This window comes from Hyperoodon ampullatus (assembly GCF_949752795.1).
Source record: "Hyperoodon ampullatus genome assembly, chromosome: 2".
In the NCBI taxonomy this organism is placed as follows: Eukaryota; Metazoa; Chordata; class Mammalia; order Artiodactyla; family Ziphiidae; genus Hyperoodon; species Hyperoodon ampullatus.
This window is the reverse complement of record NC_136915.1, coordinates 152,403,302-152,431,068: the sequence shown is the minus strand read 5'-3', so window position 1 is coordinate 152,431,068 and position 27,767 is coordinate 152,403,302. Positions and strand designations below refer to the sequence as shown.

The 27,767-nt window shown below is 36.9% G+C and overlaps 1 protein-coding gene and 1 pseudogene across 5 annotated transcripts in view; one reads left to right on the top strand and one right to left on the bottom strand.

The window, feature by feature from the left end:
• Nucleotides 1-27,456, bottom strand: part of RPS6KC1 (ribosomal protein S6 kinase C1) — a gene marked incomplete at both ends in the record, with an annotated part of 199,113 nt that extends 171,657 nt beyond the window's left edge. For 3 of the 4 annotated variants that reach the window (XM_079724834.1, XM_079724836.1, XM_079724837.1), the window contains 3 exons: nt 1,681-1,801; nt 7,942-7,977; nt 27,342-27,456. In XM_079724834.1, the coding sequence (XP_079580960.1) occupies nt 1,681-1,801; nt 7,942-7,977; nt 27,342-27,446 (262 nt within the window). The remainder of the gene's footprint in view (nt 1-1,680; nt 1,802-7,941; nt 7,978-27,341) is intronic. The other variant, XM_079724835.1, reaches the window with a different exon arrangement.
• LOC307048726 (NADH dehydrogenase [ubiquinone] flavoprotein 2, mitochondrial-like) lies at nt 714-1,460 on the top strand (annotated as a pseudogene). The gene has a single exon. The product of its transcript is annotated as an NADH dehydrogenase [ubiquinone] flavoprotein 2, mitochondrial-like (transcript).
• Nucleotides 27,457-27,767: the final 311 nt, after the last annotated feature.

Sequence of the window (27,767 nt, the reverse complement as noted above, 5' to 3'; positions counted from 1 at the left end):
AGCAGCCACTATGGAAAACAATATGGTGGTTCCTCAAAAAATTAAAAATAAAATTACCGTTATGATTCCACTTTCGGTATATACCCAAAAGAATTAAAAGCAGGAATTGAACTGATATGTGTACACCCATGTTCACAGCAGTATTATTTTTAATAGCCAAAAGGTAAAAGCAATCCAAGCGTTCACTGATGGATGAAAAAATAAACAAAATGGTATCTACACACACAATGGACTATATTCAGACACAAGAAGGAAATTTTGACACATGCTATTGATACAACATAGGTGAATCTTGAGAAATTATGCTAAGTGAAATGAGCCAGTCACAAAAGGACAAACACTGTATGATTTCACTTATATGAGGTGCCGATCCACAGTTGGTTGAATCCATAGATACAGAACCTGCAGATCCAGAGGGCTGACTGCACAACACCATTTTATATAAGGGACTTGAGCATCCACAGATTCTGGTATCCACAGGAGGTCCTGGAACCAATCCCCCACAGACACCAAGGGACAACTGTATCAGAATAATTCAATGTCACCTCATGTTCCTACAGGGTTTTTCTATTTGCTTCATTGGTTAGAGTTTGAGTTGTTGTTCTGGTGCTGTTTTTTCATGAAAGAAAAGAGTAAATGCATTCTGAGTTAACAAAACCACAGCAAGAACATGAAAAAACAGGAGACCTGAAAGGCCTGCAGTTTGGCCTGCCATGTTCCTCTCCGTGGCACCCGGGCCCACGCAGCCTGCCTCACCGCCCAGTGGGGAAGACATATAAGGAATTTGCATAAGACAGCTGTGCAGAATGGAGCTGGAGGAGCCTTATTTGTGCAGAGAGATACTCCTGAGAATAACCCAGATACTCCATTTGATTTCACACCAGAAAACTATAAGCAGATAGAGGCCATTGTAAAAAACTACCCAGAAGGGCATAAAGCAGCAGCTGTGCTTCCAGTCCTGGATTTAGCCAAAGACAGAATGGATGGCTGCCCATCTCTGCTATGAACAAGGCTGAAGAAGTTTTATAAATACCTCCAATGAGAGTATATGAAGTAGCAACTTTTTATACAATGTATAATAGAAAGTCAGTTGAAAGTATCATATTCAAGTCTGCACTACTATACCTTGCATGCTTCGAAATTCTGACAGCATACTGGAGACCACTCAGAAAAAGCTTGGAATAAAGGTTGGGGAGACTACACCTGACAAACTTTTCACTCTTATAGAAGTGGAACGTTTAGGGGCCTGTGTAAATGCACCAATGATTCAAATAAATGACAACTACTATGAGGATCTGACACTTAAGGATATTGAAGAAATTACTGATGAACCCAAAGCTGGCAAAATCCCAAAACCTGGGCCAAGGAGCAGATGATTCTCATGTGAGCCAGCCAGAGGTCTTACCTCTTTGACTGAACCACCTAAAGGACTTGGCTTTGGTGTGCAAGCAGGTCTTTAATTTATATTCATAGCAAATATGTCACTGGAGAAATAAAATAGGAATCTCCTATCTTAAAAAAAAAAAGGAACATGAAAAAACTTCAATTGCTTGAGGCATGATAGGAATTATCTTAATAAGGGGCTTCTGACTTCATGGTACAGTGTTTCAGTGTTCAGTATATATACACAATTAGCTAATCATCATTTTTAAAAATCACAATTTCAAAATAATCACTTACCAAACACTATTCCTTTAGCAAATGGAGGAAACAATTCTGAACGTCGGAATAAGTTTTTGTGAATTTGCCATAGTTCTTTGTGTAGTTTCTTAAAGTCACTATATCTCTTCCATACAATTATCTAAAGAGAGAAGATAATTAAATGTGTAACTCACAGTGAAACCATAGATATCTGAACAACAAATAATCTTTTTATTAAAGTGCTCAAAATTGTCATGCAAAGAAAAACATACATGTTCTAACCAATATGGTTAACTGTCTAAAATTAACTAATAATATTTGATTTAAAAATATAAAGCAGCAATTCTTCCTCAAACTGTTCTGATTGGGTTTTTAAATTTCATTTTAAACAAGTACTATTTTCTTCATGCTAGAAAAATATCAACCTGGTACAAAAAAGGTTTACACTACATAAAATGTCACTTAACCTCTTCAAACATTAATTACTATTACCCTGGAAACGAGTTAGATGTCAAAATATATATTCATCTCAAAAACAGCATGTTTATAAACACAAAGTAGTTTAGACAATTTTTAAACATAAAAAACATACTCAGCACTTCCCTAAAAGAATAATCTGAAAAACACTGAAAAAAATGGCCTTATAGCAAATAATTAACCTAAACTTTTGCATTTCATAAACCTCAATAAAAATAGTAACAAGATTTCTGGAGGCAAGGTAAATCCTGGTCAGAATACCACTAAAATTAGGGTATTTCAAAAAACAAAATAACAATCATTTAGATTATATAACATGTAAAAGTTTACCTTCATTAGTTTAAATTATTGTCAACTTTAGATTAAATTAGAAAGAAAAAACCCTTAATAAAAAGAATTTGACACATGGCCTTGATGTCGCTGATTCAGCCCCTCAGTTGCCACAAAATAGGGTAAAACTGAGTTTTAAATTCCATTACCTGGTATATTGGGGCCTTTACTTCTGAAAAACCTAATTATTTCACTTCTAACAAACTCAATAGCATAATGCTAATAAGCAAATCTTAGGCCAAAGAGGTAATCAAGTGTGATTTAAGAGACTTGTCAAAAAATCTACTCCTGTATATAAGAAATTCTTCACTAAACTCTGCCATACTATCAAAAATTCTACCATGAGTACTAAGTGTCTTGCTTTAATGTAGGAGATTTGCTTTTAATCCTAGGAGACTAGTCAGACTATAATATGAATTAATTTAAACAAACTCCTTCCTCCTGATCCTTCCTTTTATTCACTTACTTGACAATAAAAATAGTCATCAAAACAAATATTTTCACGAGCCTACGTTATGCTAGGCACTGTGTTGGCACAAAGGATGAAGAAATGAGAAACCAAGTCCCTCCTTTAAAGAGTTCCCTGTCGAATTAGGAAGAATAAGCCAACACAATAACTACATCACAAGACAGCATGATAAATGCTTAAAACAGTAGCCCAAGCGTATCATGGAAGGAGCACCTACACAAAGTACTGACTTAGGTGGGCATACTGAAGGGACATAATAGCTAGAACAAAAAAAAAAAAAAAGAGAGAGAGAAGTGGTTGGGAATGAAGTATTTAAAAGGAGAGTGAGATGCCAAATATAACTACTAAAATTTTGGCTTTTGCAACTGGATAAATGGTAGTGTTATTCCCTAAGGTAAAGAGGAAAGGAGAAAAAGCTGTTTTGAGATAAGAACGAAGTTCAATTTTAGACATATTTTATTTAGGTGCATGTGAGGCATTTAATTGGAGTTGTCCAATAGAAAAGACAGGTTTGGAGTTCAAGAGCAAAAACTAAACAAGATGTATTAACTGGGGAGTCATCGGGAGAGAGGTGGTAACCACTCAGAAAACATTTCTCAGCATTTGTAACAAGATGAGGAATCTAACAACTGAATGATGGGGGTCAGCCAGAAGTAAGGAAGAAACCAAGCACAAAGTAAGTATTTAAGAAGCTCAGCTATGCCATGACACAGGACACCTGGATGGAAGAAGAGATTTTATTTTAAATGGAAGTAAACAAGACAAATGCTGACAGCAGAAAATCAACAGTTCCAGTAAAAGACAGAGTAAGAGGAACTAACTGAGAGAGCCAAACCAACACTCGAAAAGTAAAAGGTCTCAGGACAGTGAGATTACAAGTGATTTTAATTTTCATATCTTGCTTCTCTGTAGTTTCTAATTTTGATACATTAACATAATTTTGTCATGGGAAAATAGTGTTATTTTTATATTTTTTAAATAGATCAAATTATGGTGTTACCACATTTGCCAAGGGCTTAAGGGGGAAATGGGTGGTGAGCTCATGACAGTAATCTTTTTTTTTTTTTTTTTTTGTCTGTGTTAGGTCTTTGTTGCCGCACGCGGGCTTTCTCTAGTTGCGGCGAGTGGGGACTACCCTTCGTTGCAGTGCGCGGGCTTCTCACTGAGGTGGCTTCTCTTGTTGCAGAGCACGGGCTCTAGGTGCATGGGCCTCAGTAGTTGTAGCACGCGGGCTCAGCAGTTGTGGCTCGCGGGCTCTAGAGCACAGGCTCAATAGTTGTGACGCACGGGTTTAGTTGCTCTGAGGCATGTGGGATCTTCCCGGACCAGGGCTCGAACCTGTGCCTGCATCGGCAGGTGGATTCTCAACCACTGCGCCACCAGCGAAGTCGTCATGACAGTAATCTTACATAACGGAAATGCAATCCTTAAAGCCATTATAATCTAGACACGAGAGCTATTCAAAAGACTGAAGCTCATGGAAACAATTAAATCTGCAGATAAAATTTATATTCTAGTTAGGGTCATTTTCAGATAAAGTCAGAGTAACTTAAAGGGCAAAAGTTAACAATTGAATCACAATAAGAATAATAATACCATGGCATATAAACCAGTAGATAGTCTGTCATAGCCAAAATTAGAGAATCTGTGTTTCTTCACCATGCCCTAAGTTACTCACTCATATATTCCTTATTCTGGACTCTAAGACTGTAGAAGTGAAATACCTAAGAGCAAATATAAACCTTCAAAAAAGGCAGGAAATCAAAGCATCCCAAAAATGTCACCATCTACTGCCTCCTTTTCTTCTTACTCCTTTTGAGCTTGGACATTTCTAGAAATCTTCAAAATGTAAATGTGAACGAAAGCACACGTCCATTACATCAGCAAGTATGGATGTCTATAACTGGACTATACAAAGGCCCAAAAGATACATGCAAAACACATTTTTTCTAATAATCAATTCTTTCCTATCAGGAAAAAAAAAAGTTATATTAACAGCTATTATTCTGCAGAACCAACCCTGCAGAAATTTCCTATTTATTATAGTTACTCTGAATAAAATTCCTCAATTAAATATTAATTCAGTGACAATCATAATAGACTACAAATTTAATAAAAGCTTAATTTTCATTAAAAACACTGCCTTAAATACTTTTTACATAAAACAAATGCTTTCTTTTCAGATGATTTCTCTTAACGATACCAAAAAAACTTTAGATCTTTTACAAAACCACTCAATTCAATTAACTCTGTCCTTTTTACTCTCATATAGTATTTAAAACTAGCTGGATCATCTTTTCCTGCAACATCACTACCATACTATCTGCTTACAAATTTTCTTTCCTCCCCTTTTGAAGAACCTTTTCTTTCCCTTGACACATTTCAGAATGTGCTCAAGTAGCTTTTCTAAAACTATTTTATTTATGAAATGACTTCAACGTTAGAGATTTCTGACATGATACATAGAAAGTTCTATTTTGGTTCTCATTTCCCACATTTCCCCAGTGAAATTTACTACCTAGAGAGAAACAGAGCTATAGGTTACTTTTTTTTTTAAAGGTGGGGGGAGGAGGGCACACATCTCCATCTTTTTCTTTACCTTCTGCAAGTGTTCAGAGCAGTGGTCCCCAACCTTTTTGGCACCAGGGACCAGTTTCATGGAAGACACTTTTTCCATGGACTGCGGTGGGGAGGGAGGGGGAGGCATGGGGGGCGTTTCATGTAGTAACGCGAGCAATGGGGAGCGGCAGATGAAGCTTTGCTCACTCGCCTGCCACTCACCTTCTGCTGTGCGGTCCAGTTCCTAACAGACCACGGATCAGTACCAGTCCGTGGCCCGGGGCGTTGGGGACCCCTGCTCTAGAGAATCTACTGAACAAGAAGCCACATTAACTACTGCTATCCCCCTTAAGATTCACCCACGCTGCTCTTAATAAATAAAAATTTAGAGGGAATTTTTAAAAGATAAAAAGAAAAAACTATCCTGGATAATTTTAAATTATTTACTCTATGTGAGTGTTTTGGCATCCTTAGGAAGAAAACAGAGCTATCTGGTAGCATGCACCAAGGGGTGTGTGTGTGTGTGTGTAAAAAAGAGCTAAATTTCTCCACTTTTATAAGGATACCATATTATTAGCCCTATACTTGCTTAGACAAGCAGTACATCTACTGATCTTCAATAGCACTTGTGAAGCATGACTAAATTCTAAGCAATAACTAAATGAATTTGTAAACAGAGAAAGAAAGTGAAAAGAAAGGAAACAGAAACAAATTCTAGGTGGTAAAATTCCTCTCCTAAATAAGAATTCCAATGTTTAAATGAAATACGTGGGAAACCAAAAAATGTTGCTATAACTTCAAGGATATTTATACTTCAAGAAGCAAGCTAGACAGAAGACATTCTTTTCAAAATTTTATTCCATTTCTAACAAAGGACCATGCAATCGTCTAACTAAAGGACACTTACAAGAGTTTTCTGATGAATGGTTCACCAACAGTTGTTATTATAAAAGAGATTTCCCCAAAAAAGGATTAAGGAAATGGCAGAGAGTATGTTCATGGATAGGTTGGTTCAGGATTCTCCCTGGAAAAGGGGAACATCAAGCTACAAACTACAGCACAGCAATCAGACAATGTACTCAATGGAAACACAACCCATTTTCAATCCTAACAGAGTTGTAAATTTTCAAAAGCAGAATAGCCTGGTATTGACTATTAATTCAACATAATTAATAGAATTCTAAGGAATAGTTCATACTACTCAACTGACACTTAAGTAGAAAGAGTACTTTATCAATCAAAGGTATAAGTTATTTTCACTGCCATTTTGAAAGGATAGAGATATATAGATACAGATCTAGACATAGATATAGATATAGCCTTTTCTTCCTAAATAACAATATTACCATATTCTCTTCCTGGCTATTGGTGGGGGGTGGGGTGAGATATCTTAAAACCCCTAAGGAAAAAGTATGAAATCGTTTTAAAATGTGTCTTTTATTGAACTTTTTTTTAACAACAGGACAAAAACAAGTATCAGATCAGATATAGCAAGTAATGGTAATATATAAAAGTTAAAATATTATCTAAACATGTGTCACAAATTCAAACCAACCGGTAGCAAACAATCAACTTAAATCTATGAATCAAGCCAGGTATGTACAGTAAGGAGTAGTGGGGCTTGTGGCTAAATAGATAGCATATAGCTCACCTGAAGACATTAAAATGCAATTAAAAAAATAACTTGCAGAATCAAGACTGCCAATTTACAACATCTGTTTTAAACACTTTAGTAGGAAGAAAAAAAAAAAATATATATATATATATATATGCTCTTCTAATCCTACTGTAAATAAGCAAGGACCAAAATGAAAGTAAATTTTAAAATGTTAAAAAAAAAAAGCTAACTCCTCAGTTAGGATTCCTAAAGGATATATAACAAGGATAAAGTAATTATAAATAGAGAATTCCACAGTTTTAAGCAAAAATATAACAAGCTGTTATTTTAGAAAGAGGGAAATAGTCTGTAAAAAAACTACAAAATTTTAAAAAGAAACATCTACACCCAAAGCAGTTTTCCAACATGCCAACTCAGTATAAAAATATATGAAACACATAATTTATTATTATGATCTTTAAAATTAATACTAGTTACCAAATACTTTCTCTTTTTTTTTTTTAAAAAACCAAACAGGCATCATGATTTTGAAATAGGTAAAGAGGGGCCCTTAACTGATACTGAAATCTTATGAGTTGTAGTTATCAGAAAAATTATCACATTATTAAACGGCACTATAATTCCTGAAATTCTTATTTATATAACTTAACACCTACTGAAACTTAACATGTACTTAATAGGTCTGAAATAAGACACTTCAGCTATTGTTTAATGAATTGCAGACAATCTCCAGATAAACATACAAATACAAAAACTGACATACAAATAATTGTTTCCTCAATAAAGCATTTAAGTAAATTTTTGTCAAATACATAAAATAAAATTTTCATATGGATAAACATGTTACCTCCTGGACATCCTCTGGATTTCTTCGTGAAACAACCTAAAACAAAGCATACACATAAATCATTTCATTACTTTCAACAGCATTTGTATGAAAAATTCAATTTGCTTAAAGAAAAAGAAATACTATATTATATCACTTACACAGAAGTCAGTTATATAATAACTTCAGTATCTGAAACACATACTAAAAAATTAAGCAAAAAGGCAACTAAAATAAAGTCCACATGCTAAAGTTCATGTATTATTACATTCACAAGAGAATGCCTCATGCTTTCCCTCTTACTTGACATAATTCTAACAGCTTGTCTATCCCCCTTTCCAGCCTACATATAAATCAGAAGCATAAAAAGCAGCTGCACCTGGACAAAGTATACAAAAGGATAGCACTGCTTTTTTTTTTTTTCATTTTTTGTCTTTTTTTCTGTATTATTTCTTACAACTGTATGTGAATCTACAATTAGCTCAATAAAAATTTCAAGTTAAAGAAAAAAAAACAGCAACCACAATGCTCCCATACACCACTATTTGTTAGAAGTAATCACTGACCTCCTAATGGTGAAGAAGAAAACAAAAGTAACCCATAAAAAATTATATACATCGTCCTCATCCTTAAGGAGCTCCTGGCTGAAGGCATAAAACAGTAAACATGATACGATGGCCATTCTGTAAGTACAGACTAAGATAGGAACAGGGATGGAGGTGCAAATAAAACAGACAGAAAAGGTCAGGGAAAACATCAAAGATGAAGGATGAGGGGGAGGAGAGGATTCCAGACACAAGAGAAGGAACGCTGGACAAGCTGGAATGGAAGGAGCTTTAGGGTCGCTTGTGAGCTGCATTTTACAGTTAAATTCAAATTTAAATTCCTAAGACTGACTGCATATGGGCCTTTAAGGTGTGACTGGCACCTGGCATCATCCCTTACTATCCTTCAAGGCCCCAGGACCTAACCCTATACCTCTTGGACCCCCACCCCATCTTTCCACCCACACGGATCTCTTTTCCAGGAGGTCAAATTTATCAAGTGTATCCCCACCCCTACCTGAAGGCTACCATGCTCACTGTTCCCTTTGCCTGAAATGCTTTTCCCCTCAGTATTTTCATGGGTTGTTCCTTCATCTCTTTCAAATCTTTACCCAAATGTCAATTTCTCAGCGAGGACTTTTCTGTCCTTCCTATTTAAAATACAGCTCTACTCACACCTGGCATTCTCTATCCTTTTCCCCTGATTTATGGTTTTCAAAATATTATGCTATGTATTTTACTTGTTATCTATTTTGTAACCTGTGTGTAGGCAAGGACTTTTGTCTGTTTTGTTCACTGCTATACTCCCCTGGCCAGTAACTGACTTGTGGTAAATATTCAGTAAATATTCAAGGATTAAATTTTTAAAATTATATACATCATTCGGGGACAAATAATCCTATCAATATTCCCTGAGCAAGGGGGGTGGGGAGGGGAGGCGGTGGATTCTTTCAGACTTCTCTAATGACAAAAGCCAAAAAGTCTAACACCATTTACAAAGAATTCCTCACAAAATTTACAAAAAAGAAGGCTGGGTGCTTAAATCATCAAATAGCATTGTAGAGTGGGAAAATCTCACATTAGATACATAATACCCTCTATGCAAATGTAAAAATCATGAATTTGATGCTACAATATGTATTTTGCAGAAACAAACAAAAAGATACATCAAACATATTAAAATGGTTGCCTGTGAATGAGAGGAAAAAAGTCCTTGATGACTGGTGACAATGAACTGGGAGATTATGATCAACTCAACACTACCCCTGAGGTCCAAAACAAAAACAAAAAGTATACTATTTAAAGTCAGACAAACCTGGGTTCAAATTATAGTTGCTCCACTTACAGGTTTGGTCTCCTCTGTAAAATGAGGAAAATACTCCCTAGGTCTGATCTCCTCTGTAAAATGGGAATAATAGTCCCTGCCTGGCCTGGCTATAATTGACATCAAATATGAACAGAACAAGAACTCCATAATTAAAAAGTCATCTCCCTCTCTCTCTTACTAGAGAGTTTAACACAAGAATGCCAACAGAGGGACTTCCCTGGTGGCAGAGTGGTTAAGAATCTGCCTGCCAATGCAGGGGACATGGGTTCGAACCCTGGACCGGGAAGATCCCACATGCCACGAAGCAACTAAGCCCGTGCGCCACAACTACTGAGCCTGCACTCTAGAGCCCGCGAGCTGCAACTACTGAGCCTGCATGCCACAACTACTGAAGCCCACGTGCCTAGAGCCCGTGCTCCACAACAAGAGAAGCCACCGCAATGAGAAGCCCATGCACCGCAACAAAGAGTACCCCCAGTCGCTGCAACTAGAGAAACCCCATGTGCAGCAATGAAGACCCAACACAGCCAAAAATAAATTAATTAATTAATTAATTAATTAATTAAATTTTAAAAAAGGAATGCCAACAGAAAAGGTTTTCAATTTCTTGCCACTCTATTCTACAATTTTCAGGATATAAAATTTGGTGAAATCTCTTAGCAATTTTCATTAATTTAAAACAGTGCTGTCCAATAATACTTTCTCTGATGATGGAAGGAAATGTTCCCTATCTGCACTATACAACACAGTAGCCTCTGGCCACATGCTTCTGTGTGGCTACTGAGCACTTGAAATATGGCTACTGCAACTGAAGAACTTAATTTTTAATTTTATTTCATTTAAATTAAATTTAAATAAAAGTAGCCACATATGGCTAATGGCTACCATATTAAACAACACAGATTTAAAGTAAGAGGTTAGAAAGCTAACTAACAACCATATATTATTCAAATATTGGATTTTAGCTATTACTTTCAAATTCCAACCCTCCCCGAAAAAACTTTCCAAAAGATTTTGGAAGCACACACACCTTTCCAAAAGTAAGGTGCTTCACATAATTAAATGATTTAATTTTGCCTCCTATAATTTTTTCTTATATTTTTATAAAATGTGGTAACAAGAAGAAAGTTAGAGGTAATCAATCCACTAATATCCACCCACCAAAAATAATCAACATATGATCACTGGCAATAAGATTTATTCAGCTGTTCCTTACATTCTAAGATGTACCTTTCTGAAAATTTACTAATTTCCTGAATTTACAACTCAATCATTTTATAAACATACTAAAGTACCTTGCTATTTTAAATAATCTTTTTTTACACATGCAAATGATCTTTTTGTGACAAAAGAAATTACTTCCTGGTTTGGTGAATGTATCAGAAGTATCACATTTTAGATTTTCCTCAGGCAAGCCATTCCAGAAATCAAATATATGTGTACTGCAATATGCAAAAATACATTAGTAATCCCCTAATGATATCCACAATTTTAAAACCATTTCATCAGAAATAACCAATCTGATTATGATTCCTCATCTACACTCTTACTGGCTCACATACTTCTGCTGTGTGCTGGGGCTACGATGGTGAGCAAAAGAAAGTCCCCGCCTTCACACTTCCCAGAGCTCACAGTCTGGTGGTGCGCAAGACTGTAGTGTGCTAAGCAACAGAGTAAGAAGTGCTTCAGCCTAGGCGCTTCCCATGATACTGAATGCTCACTGAATTCTTGTCCAGACCACAGTGGCATCCCAGAAGCAGACAAGAACAGTTTAGTGACTTAAGACCTTCAATGTTTTCATAGTAAGTTACTCATGGTTATTACAGAAAATCAAAGCCTAAGTACTCAAACTATCTAAGGGAAGGTCTTTAATTTTTTTATATTTATTTATTTATTTTTGGCTGTGTTGGGTCTTAGTTGCAGCACATGGGATCTTTGTTGCAACATACGGGATCTTTCACTGCAGCGTGAAGGCTCTTCATTGCAGTGCAGGGGCTTTTCTCTAGTTGTGGCATGCCGGCTCAGGTGTGGCGCATGGGCTCCAGAGTACGTGGGCTCTGTAATTGCGGCACATGCGCTATCTAGTCGTGGCTCGCATGCTCAGTAGTTGCAGCATGTGGGCTTAGTTGTCCCGCGGCATGTAGGATCTTAGTTCCCCGACCAGGGATCGAACCTGCATCCCCTGCACTGGAAGGCAGATTCTTAACCACTGGACCACCAGGGAAGTCCCAAAGGTCTTTAATTTTAAGCTCCCAAAAGGAACTTCTCTTCACCCTCACATACTTCTCATATGAAAGGGGGAAAATTTACTTAGGCAGAGTTCAGAAAATTAAGTCAAAAGCTATTTCCTGAGCATTAATTATCCTTTTCCCAAACAACATAAATAAAGCTTACTGAAAATCATGTCTGGAAAGTAGAGGGCCTGATTCTCCTCTTTCCTCTTTGGTTTATTTGCTTCTCTTTTGTAGGTTCTTCTTCCTCCTTCTACCCTCAACACTCTGTAATCATTCCAAGAATCAGTCCTAACTCTGCTTCTTAGCCTCCTTTTTAGAATTAAGAGAGAAAGTCCATATCCATGTTAATTCTGTTCAAGGCACTGTGCTAGGCATGTGGCGGGGGAGGGGGGAACTTGACTTTGTACATCTGCATTTGCAAAGCATTTTATTGATATATCAGTGTTTCATGTTACTCTCTGAGCAACCTATGAATTAGGCAGAAGTGGTTATTATGAGTCCCCCTTTTACCCAACAAGGAAGAGATCCAGAAACTTGTGCAAGGTCACATGGCTATTCACCTTCAGATTGGAATGAGAACTCGGAGAGTCTGACTCCTGGTTCAGTGCTCTTTCTGTGGTACTCTACTGCATCCGTCCATTCATCTGCAGTATTTTTAGCAATAACTAACTTTACTTACTTCCACAACACCCTTCACTATTGTTTTATTTATTCTTTCTCTTACTCATTCAACAAATATCAGTGCCTACTCTGCTGCTACGTACTGAAGCACAGTGGTGAAAACACTGGGTCTGATTCCTACATCACATTATAAAAATATAATCACTTGCCAAATACATTACCAAGTTCAACCACTTGGTATCCCACTATAAGGATTCGGTATTCCCACGTGTGTAATCTCACTTAAATGAGTTAACAATGTGTCCTCTGAAATGAAAACCAAAAACACAAATGTATTAGGATAACATGAGTTAAGCCCAAATGTCCTTTAGTAGTAACTCTTTCTACCTAAATAATTCTCTTCAGCGGGACTGCCAAATTGACAAAAAATAAGAATGTCAAATCAGAATCTGAAGAAAAATATGATCATACTGAATATGAACAAGACTGAGCCCTCAGACCAAGATTTCTATAACTTTTAAAACTATATTAGCAATTATCTCAATAAGTAGTATCAATTCCAAAACAAAAATACTGTAATTTCACCCTGATATAGATTGCTAGCATTTAGTAATTTTTTCCTGGGAGAATTTCAATATTTTGTCATAAAATTCAGCCTATAATTTCACAAAAGTTAAAATTTAAAGCAGTGATTGTTTTCATTTAAAGTTCATAAATTTCCACTGCAAGCGTTAGCTACCACTGGCTCAGTAAGTACTATACATATCTTGAAGAGCCTTTTGCTATAGAGAATTATATCACCAAGTCATCCTGCAAATTATTGTGCTAAAGCTGTGCTTCAAAAGCCATGTGCCACGGAATACGGATACTCTTTAATAATCGGTGCTTTCAAAGGAGGCTTAATGGTCAACTCAGTTTACCTTTGTTTTAAAAAAAAAATTTTTTTTTTACAGCAGAATTTCTCAAGGCCTTAACACACTATTATGCCTAGTAAATCTCCAAAAGGAACATATATAGTATTCCCCAAGGTCATTTATCCACTCAACTTTTTATTTTTATCATAGGTTGTTTATTTATTATTACTTGATTTATTTAGTGCAACACCTACTAAAATTTGAAACACAGTTGGGAAATGTTACTGCAACGTTTGTAGTCCATCTGCCTCGGTTAATGCCAATGACAAGTTCTGAATTTAGGAAAACAAATAAGGGCTCACAGTGAAGGTTAACTCTCTCTCACTGTGCTAAGAAATTAAATACTTTGTTTCATTCAATCAACAAGACAATATTGCCTGGTAGAATGAGATAACCAAGGACCAAGAGCATATATTATCATACTAATACTAATCAGATTAATCAGTAACAGAGGATTGGATCTCACAATTCTGTGATTCCGAACAAAGTGCTCTTTCCAGGACATAACAGATCTACCCTCCTAGAGATTAAAATTCCAAGTAATAGTCCTAATGCCTGTTAGGTAAACCCATTTGTCTTTCACAAAGAAATGCAAGTAAACCAAAAAATAGACGTTGAAGAAGCACTTTGGCAGATCAGAAGGATCAAAGAAGAGAGTCTGAATACCAGCTCTGGCACTAGCTATAAACTGCTTTCTTGCCAGTTCAGTGCTAAACCAAAGAAAAGCAACCTTAAAATAAGCCCTCTTGCCCATCTTTAAAAAAAAAAAAAAAAAAAAAAAAAGAATGAATGTTGTGGCTTGGCCTAGCTAAGGCCCATAATAAACAACAAACCATGCTGTCATTAGGTCCTCTAAATCCTTTCCAGTGCTAACTTACTTTATTTACATCTTAATAAGTTTTACCTAGTTTCCTTAAAAGTCAAGTGAAAGGCACTCTTTTATCTAATTATTATCATAATAACTCATAAGAATGATTTGAAATCAACCTCTTAACTCAGACATATACAAAAGAATTCTCTTCTTCATAAGATTAAGAGATAGCTACTGGAAAATAAAACTACAAAATTTATTCAAATCTAGCTATTGTATTTCCTACCAAAAATGATCACAAAATAAGTCCCTTTAGAAACAAATGGAAATCAGTTAAACATAAATTTTAAAAAGCTACTTTTATGAGCAATTTATTATAATCACGTCTTCTGATGGCCACTTCACTATTACTATTCAGCTTCTAGTTTAGGGTAATATCAGATCTAACAGGATAAAATATTAACAAAAGTAACATATTAAAAAAAAAAAACTAAGTGTCAAGATACAAATAATCAAACACAATGAAAAAAGAGAGACATGCCCACTCATTTCATTTCTCAAAAATATGACTTTCCACACCTAGGAATAAACCAGACCAAGGAGGTGAAAGACATACTTGAGAACTATAAAACATTAATGAAGGAAATTAAAGAGGATTCAAGGAAATGAAAAGATATCCAATGCTCTTGGATTGGAAGAATTAATATTGTTAAAATGGCAATGCTACCCAAAGCAATCTACAGATTTAATGTGATCCCTATCAAAATACCCAAGACATTTTTCACAGAACTAGAACAAATAATCCAAAAATTTATATGGAACCATAAAAGACCCAGAATTGCCAAAGCAATCCTGAGGAAAAAAATAAACAAAGCAGGAGGCATAACTCTTCCATACTTCAGACAATACTACAAAGCTACAGTAGTCAAAATAGTGTGGTACTGGTACAAAAACAGACATATGGATCAATGGAAAAAAATATAGAGCCCAGAAATAAACCCACACACCTAGAGCCAATTAATCTTCGACAAAGGAGGCAAGAATATAAAAAGGGAAAAAGACACTCTCTTCAGCAAGTGGTGCTAGGAAAGTTCGCCAGCTGCATGTAAATCAATGAAGTCAGAACATGCACAACATAAACCAAAATAAACCTCACACCATGCAAAAAACAAACTCAAAATGGCTTAAAGATTTAAACATAAGACCTGACACCATAAAACTCCTAGAAGAGAGAACAGGCAAAACATTCTCTGACATAAATTGTACCAATCTTTTCTTAGGTCAGTCTCCCAAGGCAATAAAAATAAACACAAAAATAAACAAATGAGACCTAATCAAACTTACAAGCTTTTGCACAGCAAAAGAAACCATGAAAAAAAATTAAAAGACAACCTACAGAAAGGGGGAAAATATTTGCAAATGATGCGACAGCCAAGGGCTTAATCTCCAAAATATACAAACAGCTCATACAACTCAACAACAAAAAGAACAAACAGCCCAATCGAAAAATGGGTAAAAAAGCTTAATAGACATTTCTCCAAAGAAGACATACAGATGGCCAGTGGGCACGTGAAAAGATGCTCAACATCATTAATTATTAGAGTAATGCATACTAAAACTATAATGAGGTACCACCTCACACCAGTCAGAATGGCCATCAGTAAAAAGTCTACAAATAACAAATGCTGGAGAGGGTACAGAGAAAATGAAACCCTCTTACACTGTTGGTGGGAATGTAAATGGATACAGCCACTGTGGAGAACAATATGGAGGTTCCTTAAAAACACAAAAATAGAGGAAACTTCCACAAGCCTCTTAGATAGACTCATCCACCAGAGGGCAGACAGCAGAAGCAAGAAGAACTACAATCCTGCAGCCTGTGGAACAAAAACCACATTCACAGAAAGATAGACAAGATGAAAAGGCAGAGGGCTATGTACCAGATGAAGGAAAAAGATAAAACCCCAGAAAAACAACGAAATGAAGTGGAGATAGGCAATCTTCCAGAAAAAGAATTCAGAATAATGATAGTGAAGATGATCCAGGACCTCGGAAAAAGAATGGAGGCAAAGATCAAGAAGATGCAAGAAATGTTTAACAAAGACCTCGAAGAATTAAAGAACAAACAAACAGAGATGAACAATACAATAACTGAAATGAAAAATACACTGGAAAGAATCAATAGCAGAATAACTGAGGCAGAAGAACAGATAAGTGACCTGGAAGACAGAATGGTGGAATTCACTGCTGAGGAACAGAATAAAGAAAAAAGAATGAAAAGAAATGAAGACAGACTAAGAGACCTCTGGGACAACATTAAAGGCAACAACATTCGCATTATAGGGTTCCCAGAAGGAGCAGAGAGAGAGAAGGGACCCGAGAAAATATCTGAAGAGATTATACTTGAAAACTTCCCTAACATGGGAAAGGAAATAGCCACCCAAGTCCAGGAAGCACAGAGAGTCCCATACAGAATAAACGCAAGGAGAAACACGCTGAGACACATAGTAATCAAACTGGCAAAAATCAAAGACAAAGAAAAATTACTGAAAGCAGCAAGGGAAAAACGACAAATAACATACAAGGGAACTCCCATAAGGTTAACAGCTGATTTCTCAACAGAAACTCCACAAGCCAGAAGGGAGTGGCATGATAAAGTGATGAAAGGGAAGAAACTACAACCAAGATTACTCTACCCAGCAAGGATCTCATTCAGATTCGATGAGACAAACAACAGCTAGGAGAATTCAGCACCACCAAGCCAGCTCTAAAACAAATGCTAAAGGAACATCTCTAAGTGAGAAACACAAGAGGAGAAAAGGACCTACAAAAACAAACCCAAAACAATTAAGAAAATGGTCATAGGAACATACATATCGATAATTACCTTAAATGTGAATGGATTAAATGCTCCAACCAAAAGACACAGGCTTGCTGAATGGATACAAAAACAAGACCCATATATATGCTATCTACAAGAGAAACACTTCAGACCTAGCGACACATACAGATTGAAAGTGAGGGGATGGAAAAAGATATTCCATGCAAATGGAAATCAAAAGAAAGCTGGAGTAGCAATACTCATATGAGATAAAATACACTTTAAAATAAAGAATGTCACACAAGACAAGGACACTACGTAATGATCACGGGATCAATCCAAGAAGAAGATATAACAATTATAAATATATATGCACCCAACATAGGAGCACCTCAATACATAAGGCAACTGCTAACAGCTCTAAAAGAGGAAATCGACAGTAACACAAGAATAGTGGGGGACTTTAACACCTCACTTACACCAATGGACAGATCATCCAAACAGAAAATAAATAAATAAGGAAACACAAGCTTTAAAAGACACAATAGACCAGATAGATTTAATTGATATTTATAGGACATTCCAAAAACAGATTACACTTTCTTCTCAAGTGCACATGGAACATTCTCCAGGATAGATCACATCTTGGGTCACAAATCAAGCCTCAGTAAACTTAAGAAAAGTGAAATCATATCAAGCATCTTTTCTGACCACAACACTATGAGATTAGAAATGAATTACAGGGGAAAAAACCTAATAAACACAAACACATGGAAGCTAAACAATACGTTACTAAATGACCAAGAGATCACTGAAGAAATCAAAGAGGAAATCAAAAAATACCTAGAGACAAATGACAATGAACACATGATCATCCAAAACCTATGGGATGCAGCAAAACCAGTTCTAAGAGAGAAGTTTATAGCTATACAAGCCTACCTCAAGAAACAAGAAACATCTCAAATAAACAATCTAACCTTGCACCTAAAGGAACGAGAGAAAGAAGAACAAACAAAACCCAAAGTTAGCAGAAAGAAAGAAATCATAAAGATCAGAGCAGAAATAAATGAAATAGAAACAAAGAAAATAATAGCAAAGACCAATAAAACTAAAAGCTGGTTCTTTGAGAAGATAAACAATATTGACAAACCATTAGCCAGACTCATCAAGAAAAAGAGGGAGTGGACTCAAATCAATAAAATTAGAAATGAAAAAGGAGAAGTTACAACGGACACCGCAGAAATACAAAGCATCCTAAGAGACTATTACAAGTAACTCTATGTCAATAAAATGAACAACCTGGAAGGAATGGACAAACTCTTAGAAAGGTATAACCTTCCAAGACTGAACCAGGAAGAAACAGAAAATATGAACAGACCAATCACAAGTAATGAAATTGAAATTGTGATCAAAAATCTTCCAACAAAGAAAAGTCCAGGACCAGATGGCTTCACAGGTGAATTCTATCAAACATTTAGAGAAGAGCTAACACCCATCCTTCTCAAACTCTCCAAAGAACTGCAGAGGAAGGAAAACTCCCAAACTCATTCTATGAGGACACCATCACCCTGATACAAAAACCAGACAAAGATACTACAAAGAAAGATAATTACAGAACAATATCACTGATGAATATAGATTCAAAAATCCTCAACAAGGGCTTCCCTGGTGGCGCAGTGGTTGAGAGTCCGCCTGCCGATGCAAGGGACACAGGTTCGTGCCCCGGTCCAGGAAGATCCCACATGCCGCAGAGCAGCTAGGCCCGTGAGCCATGGCCGCTGGGCCTGCGCGTCCGTGGCCTGTGCTCCGCAATGGGAGAGGCCACAACAGTGAGAGGCCCACGTACCTACCGCAAAAAAAAAAAAAAAAAAAAATCCTCAACAAAATACTAGCAAACAGAATCCAACAACACATTAAAAGGCTCATACACCATGATCAAATGGGATTTATCCCAGAGATGCAAGGATTCTTCAATATACACAAATCACTCAGTGTGATACACCATATTAACAAACTGAAGAATAAAAACCATATGATCATCTCAACAGACTCAGAAAAAGCTTTTAACAAAATTCAACACCCATTTATGATAAAAACTCTCCAGAAAATGGGCATAGAGGGAACCTACTTCAACATAATAAAGGCCATATATGACAAACCCACAGCAAACACCATTCTCAATGGTGAAAAACTGAAAGCATTTCCTCTAAAAGCAGGAACAAGAAAAGGACCACTCTCACCACTATTATTCAACATAGTTTTGGAAGTCCTAGCCATGGCAATCAGGGAAGAAAAAGAAATAAAAGGAACACAAATTGAAAAAGAAAAAAGAAAACTCATTGTTTGCAGATGACATGATACTATACATAGAGAATCCTAAAGATGCCACCAGAAAACTACTAGAGCTAATCAATGAATTTGGTAAAGTTGCAGGATACAAAATTAATGCACAGAAATCTCTTGCATTCCTATACACTAATGATGAAACATCTGAAAGAAAAATTAAGGAAACACTCCCATTTACCACTGCAACAAAAAGAATAAAATACCTAGGAATAAACCTACCTAAGCAGACAAAAGACCTGTTTGCAGAAAACTATAAGACACTGATGAAAGAAATTAAAGATGATACCAACAGATGGAGAGATATACCATATTCTTGGATTGGAAAAATCAATATTGTGTAAATGACTATACTACCCAAAGCAATCTACAGATCCAATGCAATCCCTATCAAATTATCAATGGCATTTTTTACAGAACTAGAACAAAAAATCTTAAAATTTGTATGGAGACACAAAAGATCCCAAATAGCCAAAGTTGTCTTGAGGGGAAAAAACGTAGCTAGAGGAATCAGACTCCCTGACTTCAGACTATACTACAGAGCTACAGTAATCAAGACAAGATGGTACTGGCACAAAAACAGAAATATAGATCAATGGAACAGGATAGAAAGCCCAGAGATAAACCCACACACCTATGGTCAACTATGCTATAACAAAGGAAGCACAGATATACAATGGAGAAAAGACAGTCTCTTCAATAAGTGGTGCTGGGAAAACTGGACAGCTACATGTCAAAGAATGAAATTAGAACACTCCCTAACACCATACACAAAAATAAACTCAAAATGGATTAGAGACATAAATGTAAGACCGGGCACTATAAAACTCTTAGAGGAAAACATAGGCAGAACACTCTTTGACATAAATCACAGCAAGATATTTTTTGATCCACCTCCTAGAGTAATGGAAATGAAAACAAAAATAAACAAGTGGGACCTAATGAAACTTCAAAGCTTTTGCACAGCAAAGGAAATCATAAACAAGATGAAAAGACAACCCTCAGAATAGGAGAAAATACTTGCAAATGAATCATCGGACAAAGGATTAATCTCCAAAATATATAAACAGCTCATGCAGCTCAATACTAAAAAAACAAACAACCCAATCCAAAAATGGGCAGAAGACCTAAATAGACATTTCTCCGTAGAAGACATACAGATGGCCAAGAAGCAGATAAAAAGCTGCTCAACATCACTAATTATTAGAGAAATGCAAATCAAAACTACAATGAGTTATCAACTCACAACAGTTAGAATGGGCATCGTCAGAAAATCTACAAACAACAAATGCTGGAGACGGTGTGGAGAAAAGGGAACCCTCTTGCACTGTTGGTGGGAATGTAAATTGATACAGCCACTATGGAAAAAAGTATGGAGGTTTCTTAAAAAACTAAAAATAGAATTACCATATGACCCAGCAATCCCACTAGTGGGCATATACCCAGAGAAAAGCAGAATTCAAAAAGATACATGCACCCCAATGTTCGTTGCAGCACTATATACAACAGCCAGGTCATGGAAGCAACCTAAATGCCCATCAACAGACGAATGGATAAAGAAGTTGTGGTACATATATACAATGGAATACTACTCAGCCATAAAAAGGAACGAAATTGAGTCATTTGTTGAGACGTGGATGGATCTAGAGACTGTCATACAGAGTGAAGTCAGAAAGAGAAAAACAAATATCGTATATTAACGCATGTATGTGGAACCTAGAAAAATGGTAAAGATGAACCAGTTTGCAGGGCAGAAGTTGAAACACAAATGTAGGGAACAAATGTATGGACACCAAGGGGGGAAAACTGCGGTGGGGTGGGGATGGTGGTGTGCTGAATTGGGCGATTGGGATTGACATGTATACACTGATGTGTATAAAACTGATGACTAATAAGAACCTGCAGTATAAAAAAACAAACAAAAAAAACAACTAATACTAAACTTTCTTTGGCTTATTTGTATGGCAATATGTTAATATAAATGTTTCAGACATTACATGAAATTTCTAAAAATCTTATATGTTCTGGTATAATGTTATAAGTCATAATTCTAGTTATTACTTTAAAATGTATATCTCAGAAATAACTAAATTTCCTTGTCAACTGCATTATTATGAACTTTCATCAAATCTTTAACCATGGTCATTTTTAAGTCTTTTGTCATTTACAGACTGTCCTGGGTGTACTCTGATGCTTTTGCAAAAATTTTCCTATAAAAGGGTTTCATCTTCAAGGTGTTCATGGAAAAGACTCTGACAAGTACAGGTTTCTGGTAACTGACTAAACTGCTTAACTGAATGAATAAGCATTTTCAGAGCTCTAATGGAAAACATGAATTCATAAAAGTGCTAACAAAAGATCAAGAGGAAAAATAAATTAATTACATGGGACTGAGTGAACTGATGAGGATGATTATAATTTTTGTGACTTTCTATTTGAATTAAAAAAAATCCCACAAGGACTCAGAGGCAAAAAATATACAAATCAATTTTCACTGCAAAGTAAAGGAGCTGTTACAGTGGAGGATTATTGGACTGAATGTCAATATTATGACATAGTATGAGTGTGTTTCGTGTTTGGTAATTGCAATCATTGTTGCTTTTGTTGTGGTCATCCATTTACAATGGTTGGTGTCAGTTTATTTATCTCTTGTAAAAATAAAATACAGTGTGTGTGTGTGAGTTGTGGGGAAAAAAAAAGGAAACTTTTAAATTCCTGATTCTGGTTTTGTACAACTGTATAATTAATGGTGATGATCATATTATAAGGGCAGATTTATATGTGTGGGGGAGGCGGTGGTGATGGGGAGGCCCAAATAGAAATTACAAATAAAGGAAATAAAATTCAAAAAAAAAGAAAGGCTTCCTGTAGAACACAGGGCAGGAGCTAACACTTCAGATGAGCAGGGACTGCCAAGACAAAAGGCAAGAGCATTCCAGACAGAGGAAACAGCATCTAGCAGAGAGGTATGGAAGAATGCAGGGTACCAGCATACTTAGAAAACTACAAATAATTATCTTCCCAAGCACAAGCAGGCCATACAAGAATGTGCTCAGGAATTGAAAGCAGGTTCCCTCTAAGCAATACAAATAATGCCTGAATACGAAGCTTTGGAAATGGCAGCTTTCAGATTCGAGTCAAGCTGAGTACTTCTATTCATTCCTTGCTCCCCTTTGTTCACATCATCCTAATCACTGTAGTATACTTGCATCTATCACTTTTGCCAAGCTACAGTACAGCCACAGCCTCTAACGAAATATGTTTAGGTATTCAGCATAGCACTGGGATTAAAAACCCAGTCTACCAGGGTTCAAATCTAGACTCCATAATTTGCTAGTTGTGTGACCCCAGGCAAGTTATTTAACCTCTCTGTGCTTCAATTTTCTCACAATAAAGTGAGAATAATAATTGCAGCTGCTCATCGGGCTGCTATGAAAAATGTGTTAATTTATATAAAGTTCTTAGAATAGAGCTTGACTCATAGAAAGCACCACAGAAGTGTCTGCTATTAATACTCAGTAAACATTAGCTATGTAAAATAAAGACATGTATTCTCACAGTTTGAAAACAAACCCAAATTACTTTATGTGCAAGACCTGCACACTGAAAACTAGAAAATATGGTTCAAATTAAAGAGCTAAATACATGGAAGATGCGCATTCATGGATCAGAAGATTCAATACTGTTTAAAGATATCAATTCTTCTGAAATTGATCTACATTCTCAAGGTAATTCCAATCAAAATCTGGGTAGCCATGTTTGTAGAACTTGACAAGCTGATTCCAAACTTTTTATGAAAATGCAAACAATCTAGAATAGCCAAAACAATTTTGAGAAAGAAAAAGAAAGAGGACTAAGACTACCAGATTTCAACTTAGTATAAAGGTATAGTAAACAAGGCTTTGTGCTATTAGAGAAATAAAAGCCCACATTTGTACAGAGACTTGTATATAAATGTTCCTAATAGCTGTATTAACAGCCCCAAACTGGAAACAACCCAAATGTCCATCAACAGGTGGATGGATTAATTGTAGTATAACCATACAAGGGAATACTGGTCAGCAATAAAAGAGAATAAAAATACACAACATACGGGACTTCCCTGATGCCGGAGTGATTAAGATTCCGCCTGCCAAGGCAGGGGACACGGGTTCAAGCCCTGGTCCGGGAAGATCCCACATGCCACCGAGCAACTAAGCCCGTGCACCACTACTGAGCCTGTGCTCTAGAGCCCGTGAGCCACAACTACTGAAGCCCACGCACCTAGAGCCCATGCTCCACAGCAAGAGAAGACACGGCAATGAGAAGCCTGCGCACCGCAACAAAGAGTAGCCCCGGCTCACCGCAACTAGAGAAAGCCCGCAGCAACAAAGACCCAACGCAGCCAAAAGTAAATAAATAAAAAATAAATTTATTAAAAAAAATACACAACATAGATGAATCTCAAATAATCATACTAAGTTAAAGAAGTTGGATACCCCCCCCCAAAAAAAGCACTGTATATGATTCCTTTTATATAACATTCTAGAAAATACAGCCTAATCTACAACGACAGAAAACTTACTAGTGGTTGCCTAGGGACAGAGGGTGGGGAGAGGGGACTGACTGCAAAGGAGCATGAGGGAACTCCTGCAGTGATGTCTGTGGTGGTGGTTACACAATTATAGACATTTGTCAAAACTAAACAAACTATACACTTAAAATTGGTGAATTTTACTGTATATAAATTACATCTCAATATAAACAACATAAAGTCATAAGGCAAACCGTCTTTTAAAAATAAAAGCATACCTTTTTCTTTCCATATTCATGGAAAGAATACAGGAAAGAATTACCATTCACTTAATATTGTTGAGAAATGTATATACATTATGAGAATTTTGTAAACTTAGCATGATGACACAACCAAAAACACTGCTAATGGTTCTTTCATATCTGTGTCTCCTTTAACTAAAGAATCAATGGAATTCTACAAGAGAATTTTCCAATCCTGAACAGAAGTACTTATTCTAGTTGAAAATTAATAAGCAACACAGAGTTTAACTAGGAAATCCATTAGCAAGCGTGTAACTGGCCATAAGGTTATCTAAGCCTGACAAGTTCCAGAGAATTGAGGGGGGAAAAAAAAAGTATAAAGGAGATTTAAGAACATGAAACAGCTCTTATGCTACTCAAAATTTAGCAATGGTACTCCACATGATTCTAATTCTACTCCTACATAAAGAACCCTGCAAGGGTCAAGAATACAGAGATTGTTCCTTAAAGCTAGAAGTCAGTCAGTAATAGGAAACAAAGAAGACATTTTTATCTTATGAAGTTCTCTCAGGGGAGCACTACTTACCTGATTAATTCTCCTAAGTTAAGCTGTTTTTCTCCTTAAGTCTCAAAAAATAACAAATATTTTACTTATTTTATAATACTAAGTGGTTGTTTTTTAAGTATATATCAGTATTAACCCTCAATCCTTAAAATCAGAAAACAAAATCTGTACAATAAGTAATAAATGACGTAAATATTTACAAGGAGAAAAAAAGGCAGTGTAAGCAATTTCCAGTTAAACAACCAAAGCAATATGTAGCATGCATATTATATGGATTTGGTTAGAACAGGCAATGTGCTACTTTATCTTCTAATTTATGCTGTCATATAAGTTAGTTCACAGCTTAAGATATTTAAGATCTCAATTAGGTTAACCTTTCCTTTTGTAAAGTAAGAATACAAGTAATAATCATACTCAGTGTTTCCTATTCAAGTTCCACACACATTCACACCTTCAGGCCTTAATGGGCTCTATTCCTTCTACCTACCCTTCTACCTATGATGCCCTCTCCATTTATCCCACCCATCTAGATTCTTCCCATCTCTCACCACCTATCTTAATTGGTACATGTTCCCTGATCCCTTGGGCCAGAAGCAATCTCTCTGTCTTCTAAAATCCCATAGCCCTTTCCTGTAGTCTCTTATGGCATTTAACACTTTCTACCCTGTACTATACTTCTTTAAGTCCAGTAAACCCTTTTCTACTAGGAGTATCCTTGAAAGGAAGGTCCACACTTTATTCAGCCTTGTATCCCTAGGAGCACATAGTGCCTGAAACTAAACATTTATTGGGTGTGTTTAGAGAAGAAATAGAGAGGAAAACGTTCAACAATATTTTTTTAGGCATTCTGTGCCCCACTGCCTTAGGAGATATAAAAGGAAACAAATACCAATGATAGAGACCTGCTCTAAATCTACTAAGAGACATAGACATGTAAAAAGATTAATACAATATAACTGTGGTTAAGTGTTATAACAAGAGATAAACAGGGTGCTGTGAGGGGAACATTATGTATGTTGAAGATTGTTCTAATTCCACAAACTATGTTAGGAAACCAAGTCTAGATTTTTGAAGGTCCCAAAGACTAGAAAGGTTTCAAGAGTGGTATAATAAGAGCCCCCTTAATCTTAAAATTTTTTTCTTAATCTGAAACTAACACTCCACCTATATAGCAACCTTACTTGCAAACAGGGAGTAACAAATTTCTCTCTATTCTTGGTACAGCCCTCTGCAATAACCAGGCCTGGTCTTATTATATTTACACAAATTTGCTCATCTCATCCTCTCACACTTGTCTGAATTGTGCACCATTTCCATAAGGCATGTGCCATTCCCATGCCCCAAACTCTGCTTATCTAAATCTATTTAACCTTTAAGGTTCTTCTGAAAGCCCACTTCCTAAGCTATCACCCAAGATTACTACATCCCCCAAATGTATATTGTACCATTACTACTATCAATACCTCTCTTTTTTAACAATTAATGATAATGATAAAGTTAATTCTTAACATTTTATACAACTTGGAGTTAAACAGAACTGATCTCAAACCCCATTTGTGCTACCACCTTGCAACATGAAGCTGGGCAAGCCACAGCACTCTCTTGAACCTTAGTTTCCTCATTATTAAAATTAGTATTAAATTGGGTGATGTGTACAACATGCCTAATATAAACATACATTCATACTACGTACATGTATATAGATATTTCATTTTAATATTCTTATTTTATATTTAATATTCATATTTAACTTTATTACTATTATTTTCCAAGAAGGGAGACGCAAACTCTCTCTAAAACTCAAGGCAAGAGCAATGAAACATGAACAAATTGGGTACTAAAAACTGGATCAATTAGTTGATGTAAAGGAGCCTCACAACTTTTAAATGTGCCCTCAAGACAACTCACACAAGACACCGTCAGCAGAATTTCTCATGTCTCCTACTGAAAACCACGAAAAACTCAGAGGCAGAAAGACATAGACAGATACAGAGGTCTTACGATGGTGGCCCTACCACTGACATACTTCCCAAGAGTTTATCTTCCTCAGTGCAACCCTGAAGCTGTATAAAAGGTCAAGGGAAGAAATATCTTTTATTATGTAAATCAAATAGTACATAAATTTAACATTTTTTTTAACCTGCATTATCCCTCGGAGGCAAGCAAAACCACTTCTGCAAATTTCAGCCTCAGAAGAGAAAGTCCAAGTGGGATGGGGCTGAATCATCAATTTTAAATGATCAACGTTTGCCCCACCCTGGAATGGGGACACTACCGCGACCGTTTCCAGCGTTGTCCGGGACATCCCACGCTCTGCCCCCACCCCATCCTTCCTTAAGTCCTCACCTCGGACGCTTGTCCCGGCACTAGGCGCAGCCAGTCCCACCCTCGGCTCTGACCCGGTGTCAGGCATCCTCACACCAGGGTCCACACCCGTCTCTCGTCCCAGTTCAGACTCTTACCCCACCCAGACAACTGCACTTACCCGGGCGGTGACCTTATACACCGTGTAGCCCTTCGGGTGTCGCTGGGGCTCGGTGACAGTGTAGAAACGGGCCAGGTCGGCACCCCGCTCTCGGGGAGAGGTCATCCTCCCGCCGCCTCTGCCGCCGCCGCCTGCCGGGGATCATCAGTGCAACCCGACACCGCCGCGGCCCGGATTCTCTAAGCAGCGGCCAGGCGGCGAGGGGGCGGTAGCTCTGCTGCGGCGCCTCCGCCGCAGAGCTCTGCTTCCGGGTTGGCGGGAAAGCTTCCGGGTCAGGCCGGCGCGCCAATTCTGGGGAAGAAGTGGTTCCACCTGAGATACGGAGCCTAATTAGGGCCTGACTGGCAAATAGGTTAGGCCCTAATTAGGCGGTTCTACTGCCTGGAATCAGGCAGTAGAACCGCCTGTAACGGGATGGAGGGATAC